At 35.4% G+C, this 10,434-nt stretch overlaps 1 protein-coding gene across 1 annotated transcript; it reads right to left on the bottom strand.

Moving 5' to 3' along the window:
• Window positions 1–3,984: 3,984 nt before the first annotated feature.
• LOC145247248 (CD63 antigen-like) lies at window positions 3,985–5,311 on the bottom strand. The gene has a single exon (XM_080108866.1). It carries the CDS (start codon window positions 5,188–5,190, stop codon window positions 4,459–4,461), a length of 732 nt encoding a protein of 243 aa, XP_079964992.1. The 5' UTR covers window positions 5,191–5,311; the 3' UTR covers window positions 3,985–4,458.
• Between the last annotated feature and the right edge of the window lie 5,123 nt (window positions 5,312–10,434).

Below are 10,434 nucleotides of genomic sequence, written 5' to 3'. Positions count from 1 at the left end.
AACACATACTTAAATCATTCGTTGACATGTATGCTGATGAGAGGACCATCTATGACAACACAGCAAAGGCCGTAAATGACAAATTTCTCTGATTCTCTCTCCTTTGATCTTTAGCGCGTGGTACAATGGAGGAAGAGATGGCTGGTTACTTTTAATGCATCTAAAACCAAGCTCTTATCTTTACATCATCAACGCTCTGATCCAAATTTGGCATCAATTGAAATGGATGGCTCTCGTCTATGGGGACCCCTTCTGAGAGCTCTGATGTAGATGAAGTCGCCCAGCCTGGTGGTATAACTGTACGCTGATGGTTCTGACACATCTTCTGAAAGCTCAAATGAAGATGCAGTCCAGACCCCCCCCCCTTCGTATGAGTGCCCGCAACAGACGACCATGTCCAGCATGCCAAACGTGTGGTCTGGAGACCAAGGGGGGGAGTGTAGAGTTGAATGTAACAATCAAAGAGAAAAGTGCTCCCGTGTGTTTGTGTCGTGCGGTCATACAACTTACCTTCGGATGGGATCTGAGAGAAAGAGATATTAAAGATGGCAGCCATGGATTTATAAGGTGTAGTCTCGTGGAATCTCACGAGATCTTATCTTCCACTACACGTATGCAAATGGATGGGGTCAGTTTTCTAATAAAATGTCTGTTGGCAGAGGCAGTTGAGAGAGACGTGCTTGAAGTTGAGAGAAAATTGTCAGTGATGAATTCTAGCTTGACTTGCGTATTGTATTTGGTTTATTTTTTGCCGTTTACCAGCCCACTTAACGTCAAAACATTGAGTGAGAATAGCATAACTTTTTTTTCCACATGGTAGTCACCACTTATCAAGGCCCGGAAGCCACTCGGGGATAAGCGTTCCAAGAATTTGCTATTAACCGATGGTTGGCAAACCAGTGAATAATGCCAAATTTTCGGACAGTAATTACAAGTTCGAATATTCACTGACCAGCATAAATTTGTCGAACACTATTTAGATAAATTGGACACATTTTAAGATATCAGCTGCCATTTTCTCTCTGGTCCGATGTGTACATAATTACCACATATCGTAAGTATTATAATCAGAATAAATGTGGTATCATTGTAAGTACAGGGCATAGACAAGTGGTTAAAATATTAAATATCATGCTTGCACGAAGGTAGTGATGGCATCTGTTTAATAGGATAAATAGCAAAAGGCTACAACTGTTCTATTACATAAAGTTAAATATCCAGTTTATATAGACTCATTTTTACTGGTTTGAGAATAAACGTTAGTGTTCATTATTAAGCTGAAAGAGAGGCCGGACTGTCAATCATGTTACTATTTACTAGCATCCACACGACGGTAGTGTTAGACACAAGGTCGGTCATTAATGTGGGGAAATCCAGCTCCCCACAAAAAAAAAAAAAAAAAAAAAAAAAAAAAAAAAAAGATGGGAAACTCTGGATAGAAACAAAAATTAAAGTTGCCTCAGTATAGAAGGGATTATGACAAATGTTGAAGCGTAGCATCAGAACAGATACTAACTGATCTTTAGTCATGGTATAATAAAGCTTTAGAGAGAAAAAAGGTACTTTATTCTTTGAAGATCAAAGGGAAATAATGATAGGAAACGAGTCCCGTCTCACTTCCTTGTATCTAGTTATGTCTGAATTAGCATACCGACGAGTAGGAGGAGAAGAAAGACGGTTTAAGTCTTGCAACGAAATGCCGACGTTGCTTACAAGCAGTCTTTCCTTGTAAAAGACACAAATGGTAACAATGGTCGAAGTGTAATTTGTCTAAAAGACAGCAACAACTACAACAACAGTAGAGAGGCCACCCCTTTTATCTACTCCAACTGTCAGTCAACGAGATTCACGCGTGACTGGAATGTCTAACTTGTAAGGAATAGGCACTCAGGTTCTTTGATTAACGGACCACCGGCCGTGTTGGTCACAGCTACCAGCACTCCTTCCCCACCGACCTACCCTCGGCAAGTCAACCAATTCAAAATTCTCAGTTATAAAATTCAATGATAATGACTAAAATTCATTTCAGAATCATTAGATTCCCAAAATAAAACTCCAACCGTATTCAAGTGTTTTAACCTCTTTCAGATACTAAAATGCAAACCGTATTGAAACAATTAGAAAGTTAACGTAGGAGTTTTCTAATTCTGGAATTTAAGCTAATCATTTAAGATTACGGAAAAAATCCTATCTTAAAACAAGTCCATTCTGCAAAAGTACTAATAATAGTCAAGTTATAACATTCAATGACAACAATAACCACCTTAAAATTCATTTCAAGTGAAATAACTTTAATAATTTATCAATTAGATTCCAAAAATAAAACTCCAACCGTACTAAAGTGTTTTTACCTCTTCAGATACAAAATGCAGACCATGTTAAAATAACATTAACATAGCCGAGGGAATTTTGTAATTCTGGATTTTCACCTAATCATTTAAGATTAGAAAAATGATTCCTATATAAAAAATAGCACGGTCCGTAGAAGTACCAATTATAAAATTATAGAAAATTTTTCACAAACCGAATCTTAATTCAGAAAAAGTTGAATTACTGGTTTATTTTAGTTTTAATTTGTAAATATATATATATATATATATATATATATATATATATATATATAAACCAGCAAGGTTTAATTGTAGTCGATTCCGTACAATCTGCAGACTGATCAAAATGTTAAAGATCAAACATTCTGTATTAAGTCGATTCGCTTGAGGAACAGGTAAAGAAAAAAAACTTACTAATTGAAAAACGGAAAGTAATGGTTAGAGTTTAAATTTTCAAAAACTTCCACATCGTGGCACAGAGCGTGACGTTAGAACTCGTATTTTCTTTACTGTGTTTTACACTTATGTTGCTGGAATCATCTATTACTTGGAAGATTTCATTAATTCCAGAAATCCAATATTTTTATATTGGAGATAAAGATCTTGGTATATGGCCAAGAGAGCAATCAAGTAATGTTACAGATAATTGCTAACAAGTTACAATTCTTACGTTTTTCTCTTCTAGATTTAACGTTTTCATCGAAATGAAACGGATTAGACAAGTTTAAAGTGATTTTATTCACAAAAGCGTGTTATATTTTCACGAGCCCGTACCATTTTATTTACGGGAAAGAAACTTCCTTCTGACTGATATTTAAATATTCGAAATTCAAGTCCATATTAAAAATTGCATATGTTCACCTAAGACATTGGGATTATTCAATATTTTGAATAGCTTAGGCTAAATTGTGCGATTAAGACGGAGAATCGTAAGACAAAGCATTGCAATGCGTGTGTTAGCATCAAGAGCGGGGGGGGGGCAATGTAACACGAAACTATTAATATTGACACAAATGCCTACTTGGCAAATGAAATTAGATGGATTAAAATTAATTGGATCTAGAGAATCGTAGGTTTTTAACTAGAAAATAAAAACATTGCCTTAAGTTTTCGCCAGCAATACTAGAAGTTTGATATTACCTCGATGTTTTAAATAGTATACGTTCGGAGGATTTCTTTTCATTACCGTACTATCTTAGAAATTTTCTAGACTTGTTTTATCCCAGACTGGCTGTTTTGGAATGGGTGGGTATTACAATTTTCTACACAGATCTTATGCCGGTCATTGTGTGGATCAAAACCAATACAGCTAAGACGTCAGCGAGATCGCTTTTCCAACATTCTGGAATGTTGCAAGTCAGAAGCATAACGGAAAGTGGCTAGAAAAGTAGTCATTACGAGTCTCAATCACCTATGATAAAAGGGCTGGATCAAGTTTTAAAATATTCGTGAAATGGCCTTCGGTTTAAAAGGAAGGCCCCGCGAGCGGGCACTGAGCATCAATTGACTAATATGGCAGAAAATAAAGTTAAACAAGAAGAGTTTAACTAGACATTCAGGCTTATGTTTAAAGAAATTGTAATAACAATAACGAATCAATTCAACGATTACGGGTTACTAAAATTGAAGCAAAAAAAAAAAAAAAAAAAAAAAAAATTGTTAAAATATGAAATGGATTTTAACGTAGGAGTCCAACTTCGGATAAAATATTTAAAGTCGGTTTTTGAAAACATACGGAGTCTTCGAGACTTTATTTTACACAAGAGGCATCTTATTTTAGATATAGTTACACGCATTCATTTTAATTAAAGCCACAACTTACGTTATTGTTGTGTAAAAAGAGTAAAATTCGAGTTAGAAGTAAAACAACCGAAACAGATAAAGTATTTGATTAATTTAACGTGAATAGGCTTACGTAAGAATTAATCTTACGTTCGTAAAGCAATTCAACCATAGCTTTTATAAAGATGCTCAGTGTACATTTTCAATGCAAGTGTAAAGTTATAAACTGTTCGTTAGCTCGCGTAATACAGTAACACTCCAGTTAAAATTAAAGCTTTCGTAGTCAAGAATTTGTATACAAAGTGTAGAAATTTTACTTATGCTATAAATAAAACGCAAAACGGATTTAGATTCGATTGGAGTTAATATCTGGTAAGCCTCCAAGATCATGTGTTCCAGACGTCATGAGTCTTTCCAAATACACGTGGAACCAGTAGAGACAGGTCATTTTTAGAAATATAATGAACCAGAAGAAGAGTCCCATTACGACTTCAGCGATTGTAGCCCATTGGGAAATGGCAACAGCACATGTGGTTTCGTAGAAATTACCGGTGTTGAATGCGGTACTCCCACAACCAGGGGTATATCGAATACAGCAGGAGTCCGGGAGGTTGGTGGGAGACAGATATCGGTACCATTCGGTGTAGTTATTGAATCCGCAGCATCCGAAGTTTCTCTGAACAGAATCCCAGATAGCATGTGCAGAATTATCGCCGGTGTAAGAATTCTCAACAGATGATAAGGCTTTTAAAACTTCATTAACGTAACCAGACTTCAGAGCAAAACCGGAGAGTCCTATTAGCAATTCAAATACAAGCAGAAACACGGTACTGCAACAGAGCGCAACCAATTGGCAATAGCATTCGTAGTAGATTCCGATGAGGACGGCAATGGCGGGTATAATAGTCATCAGAGCATAGGCGACCATGATAGAATTCGGGACGTTAAAAATGTTCTCTATCCAGTGATAATCGGTAGCAAGACGATATTCGTTTACGGCGCAAAGTATCATCAACGACACGGAGGTTGCAGCGTAGAATATGTGCGAAAGTATCAGATAGAGTTTTGGTCGATACATGTTGGGGTTCTTGTTTGCCTGTCTTTTCTTACAACAAATTTGCGTGTAATCCCGGTTTGTCAAATTTCTTTAGATCGCTTAGTTGCCTTTGTACAATACTCGCCACGATTCTGGTTGATCAAATTGCTCAGTATTTATCGTGATTTTTAAACAGTTACTATGCTCATTATTCATTGAGTCATGGCGTATTTTCAAACCAACGCAATTTGATTGGCTAACAAATATGACAGACGAAATTAGCTTGAATGTAACAAGATTTAAAATGTTTACAATAGGATTAATAAAATCGTTTTTTTTTTTTACAAATGAAACATTCCGATAAACTTTTGGCTATATTATACTATACCATACCATACCATACCATACTATACTATACTATTTTATTTTATTTATACAATAAAACATTTATTTTTTTTTGAATTTTCTTGCCACAGTTTAGTAATGGGGGGTCTTTTATCGGTCATCCGACAAAAGAAGGGTGTATCTCTAAATGTAACCTTTCCGTTCGTCTGTCCGCACTTTTCACTATAGCTACGCCTTGGAATTTTTTTGAAATTTTGCACAAACATAAAACATGATATAAGTAAAAAAGTAACAACGGATTTTCATGGAAAATCCCGATTGCCCCTCTAGGAGGGGTGCCTTTCGGGTTTAAATGGCTAAAATTTACACTTTTGTGCTTATTTAAAAAAATGATACCTTGGATTTTTATAAAACTTTCTGAAAAGTCGTAACTAACTGATTTCTATATAATTTTGTTTGTCTATACTTCGCGATGACTCTTGGGTGTGCACCAGGGGCTCTTTTAGGGCTAATAAAACACTCCATTTTTGGGACTATTTTATCATATTATCCAAAATTTTCTTTAGATATCTATTTAGCATTTTTACATGGTGCTGAACTCAAATTTAAATATGTTAAGGCCTTGGAGACTTTGGTTGCTAAATGGCGGGGGAAGGTAAATGATGGCCTTAGTAATTTTTTTTTTTTTTTTTTGCATAATGCAGAACTCAAATTGACATGTTAAAGCATAAAACTGCACCGTTTGTTCATTTTCGCCGGGATTTGACGTCCACTAAGGGCTTTTCGGGGCTAAGAGTGAGAGGGGGTAAATATTGAACTTAGTTATTTTTTTTTTTTTGCTGTGTCCACTGCGCACTAACGGGGGACCATGCATGCTTCACTTGTTAATCTTTATTTTATTTTATTTTCATTGTAAATATTTTTCTTTTCTATATGAAATTGTTATGCCCCTATTCCCCCGTTACATATTTTAAATAATATAGGTTTTAAATAGTTTAGCAATAGTGTGTTGTTTTTTATGGTGATTGATGAAGGATGTATACACTGATGGACGTGAATGCGGTATTTTGGTTAGAATAGAGTTAAAGTAAGTACAAACTAGGTTAGCTTAGTTAGCATTGGTTCGTTATAATATTACATTTCTATTGAGAATAAATATTTTTATTTATCTGAATTTTTAGAGGGATATGGATTTATAATTTTATTTACTTTCTTCGGTATACTATTCCCGTCTTTAGTGTTATTTTCACAACGGTCCGCTAGATGTAACCTCTGACCTTCTTCAGGTTTATCTCGTCGAACTCCGTAATCATTCTGTCGAACACAGGAATCTGCACGGCATTTCGAACAAACCTCCTTATTTAATCCACGCGTTTTGAAGCTCATTCTGTCAGTCATGACTGGATAGAAGTCTTAAGTAATTCACAATTGTTTTCTGAGTGTCGCCCACACTGATTATTGGGCCTTCAACCTCCAGAAGTGTGTAATTTACAATTATTTTTTTACCAAACACTTTATCCACTGCGCTGACGGAGCAAGAGCATGCTAACCACGTAGATTAAATAAAGGGTTCAGTTTGAAATCGTGTGCAGAATCCCAATTTCCCGATTTCAACAAGATACACCTGAAGAACATCGCCAGAAACGTTTTGAAAAAAAGAAAACCACCCAAGATGAGTATAGTAGTTCGAAGAATCCAAATACCACGAATAAAACTTTTAGAGCAAAATTTTAACAACAAATTACAACATTTCATTTGATTTGGAAACAATGCTAATTCGTTGTTTTTGAAAAAAAGAGACTCAACACTCGTAAACATTTTATCATACTGTTTTTTTACAGTATTACAGTTTTACACAATCACCGCAATATCGTATTAACTTTATGAGTTAATACTTCTTTAAGCATCAGAAATGTTAAGAAAATTGTAAAATTTATTAGCACAAAAAAAAATGATTTTTATGGAAAAGCAGTCACTTGCTGTACGAGCTTAGAAAATACAGCTGCTTCTCTCTATACATATAATAGTAGCGTCCATGTGTGCCTGTCCGTGTGTACAACTCCCTATGATCAAAGAAATATAAAGGCGTATGTATGTACACCTCTCCTGGTCAAGAAATATTAACGCCTATGATAGGATACTTCTGTCAAAGGAGACATTATATTTTATGCGTAATTTCTATATATAGCATCCTTCAAACCACATCTACATTGATTGAGTTACGGTCATTAGCATATCACATTAAATTTAATCTATTTAAATAATTAGCTCGATGATATTATGTATTCATCATAATAGCCTCGTTTCACTGGTACTATTTAAAATATAATTTAAAATTTAATTATTTAGTTTATATAGATTTCAATTTATATTTGATTTAACTTATTATTATCTGAAATCTGAAACCGTTTAATTTTAAAGCCAGAAAACCAAAGAAGAATAACTGTGATAGTTTAATTCTTTAAAACGGATCACGTTATTACATATTTTCTGTATTAGTTTGTTTTCATTTCGAAATATTTTCTAAGCTGAATTATTATTTTTATTTTTAATTTGAAGGTATTTTTTCGCTTATACTTAATTTTTAAGTAAACTTTTTTATTTGTTATTGTTCGCTTATCCGTTTCTTACACTGTATTTAGTCGTTTTCTTTGATCATGTGAACTATAAGTACGCCGATATAATTCATAAGTTGTTTTTTGAAAAACTTCTGCTCCAGAATACATCATTTTTCCTTATTTTCAACGCCGATGCTCGGGGGAGGGGAAGGGGGGTCCGGGCTTAGAGAAAAATAATTAAAATTTATGTCCTCGTTTACTTGCATCCCCACGAGGGCAGAGTTAGTCACACACAGGGCCAATTTCCATGTGAGCAAAATCCATCATCCAATACGTTATTTGCTCTTTTTTTGTTTATAAAATTTAATCGGTGTTGCCCAAGATTTATTATAATAATTATACCATAGCAAGTGTGTTTAATTGCCTGCGAAACAGATTTTCTTTATAATTTATTTAATATAAAATATAATTTTTTACTATATATGATATCACATACATCGCTATGGTATAATTATTACCATAAATCAGTATTTTTTTAGTTTACCGACCCCTATGCATTCACCTTTGAATTGTCGACTTTAAATAGATTTTGGGTACGCTGAAAACGCATATCTCATTTATTTCTCACGCAAACGAGTAGTTATTCATATTTGAAGACATTCAGTGTCCAACGTAATCACAACAGTTTGGCAAGCAAGATGGCCGCCCGGGCATTTAGGAAAATCTCATGATTGGACAAATAATTATTTTTATGATAAAAACAACATTTATTTTCGTTTTTTGACACAAACCGATTTTTTTCTGTCACCAAATCTGATGATCAAACCCGTCGCAAATTTACCGTTTGTATGGTATGAACCCCTGAACTCTGGGACTTTTTGAAGAAATGTTAGTTTCAATAAAGTGGGGGATCACTTTTCTATAATAATTTAACTTAAAATGAGCACTCACACGTTGCCCCCCCAAACACATTTTGGGGGTCGACGGCGTCCGGGGGAGGTGGCGTTGTTGTAATTGTACTATTTAGAAATATTATTTATAGTTCGTTTATTTCAGTTAGTATAAATTTCGTTTATATTTAATTAATTTACAGTCATTAATATCTTTCAACAGTTGCATTTGAAACCGGAATGATGCCACCCAAACGAAGTAGAAATTAAACTGAGGAAGAAAGAGTGGAAAGATTGGAAGCTAATCGACTAAGAGTTGCTGCAATTCGCTTCAATGAAACCACTTCACATAGAGAAAAACGTCTGGAACCCAACAGAATATGTCAAAGAGAAAGGAGAGCAAGACTGTCCGATTTGCAAAAAGTAACCTAACGTGAAGCTGGCAGAAATAGACATGCTGCAAGCCGGTTAAATTCATCACAAGAAGAAATTCAAGAAAGGCAAAGAGGTGCTCGAGAAAGAGAAGCAATACGACGATCAAATAAATCACATGAGGTAACAAGTAGACGTACACAAGGTCAGTTGTGAGAGGCTCAACGACGACAGAATGAATCAAAAACCCACCGAAGCTTTCGCCTATACCAAGGGCAAGAGTGAGAGGCTGCAAGGAGAGAGAGAGAGAGAGAGAGAGAGAGTGTGACTTTGCCCCAGCAAATGACAGAAAAAGAGGCAGCTAGACAACGAATGACTGCTTTGAGACAACATGAAATAGAACAAAGCAATAGAAAAGAATTGCTCTACAACAAAAATAACTCTCTCAATACAGCCGATATAGGAAAAATAGACAAAGTATGCCAACATTTCTCAGCTGTGAAATTTAAAGGGGACCCCCCCCCTGGTTGTTGTTCTTCTTGCAAGGTTGTCCGCTCTCAAGGTTGTGCTTCATAGCTTTTCACCACTGGTTCAGTTGCTGCAATATTTGCTCTCCGACAACGGTCCCATCTCTGAAGAGTTTCTGCAAAATCTACGCAGTTATAACAATTGTTTAGCAATGGCATCATTTGGTCACGAAATTGCGGCGGTACATTGCTGGAATCCTTCTTTAAGAAATCGAGGCCAATTTTGCTACCAAATTAGGAGTCTTTTGCCACCTGAAGATGCAACAGCAAAGTTTATTCAAGTCTACTTCTGGGATAGTCTGGAAGAGGAACTACATAGTTGGGAACGTGACAGTAGACTCAATCCAGACATTCTCCGAAGGCTGAATGAATTTTTACATGAGAACAACTTATTTGTCAACTGAAAACAACAAATGAGAAGACTGAAGAAGAAAACTTGGTAGAATACAAACTTGTCATAAGGTAAGATCGGATGCCGCAAGATTCAATGCGCCAATGACAATGTATGAGATTGGAATCTTAATTGAGAACGAACCCACAGCAAACCGTCTTGCGTTTTAAAAATGATACATTAAAATGGATCTCCGAACTACA

The sequence above is a fragment of the Euprymna scolopes genome, chromosome 25 (assembly GCF_053919585.1).
Source record: "Euprymna scolopes isolate OS-2025 chromosome 25, ASM5391958v1, whole genome shotgun sequence".
In the NCBI taxonomy this organism is placed as follows: Eukaryota; Metazoa; Mollusca; class Cephalopoda; order Sepiida; family Sepiolidae; genus Euprymna; species Euprymna scolopes.
Note: the sequence above shows the minus strand (reverse complement) of the source record. Positions and strands in the feature narration are given on the sequence as shown.

Coding starts and splice junctions, on each gene's coding strand:
- LOC145247248 (XM_080108866.1), bottom strand. CDS start 5,190: ATGTATCGACCAAAACTCTATCTGATACTTTCGCACATATTCTACGCT.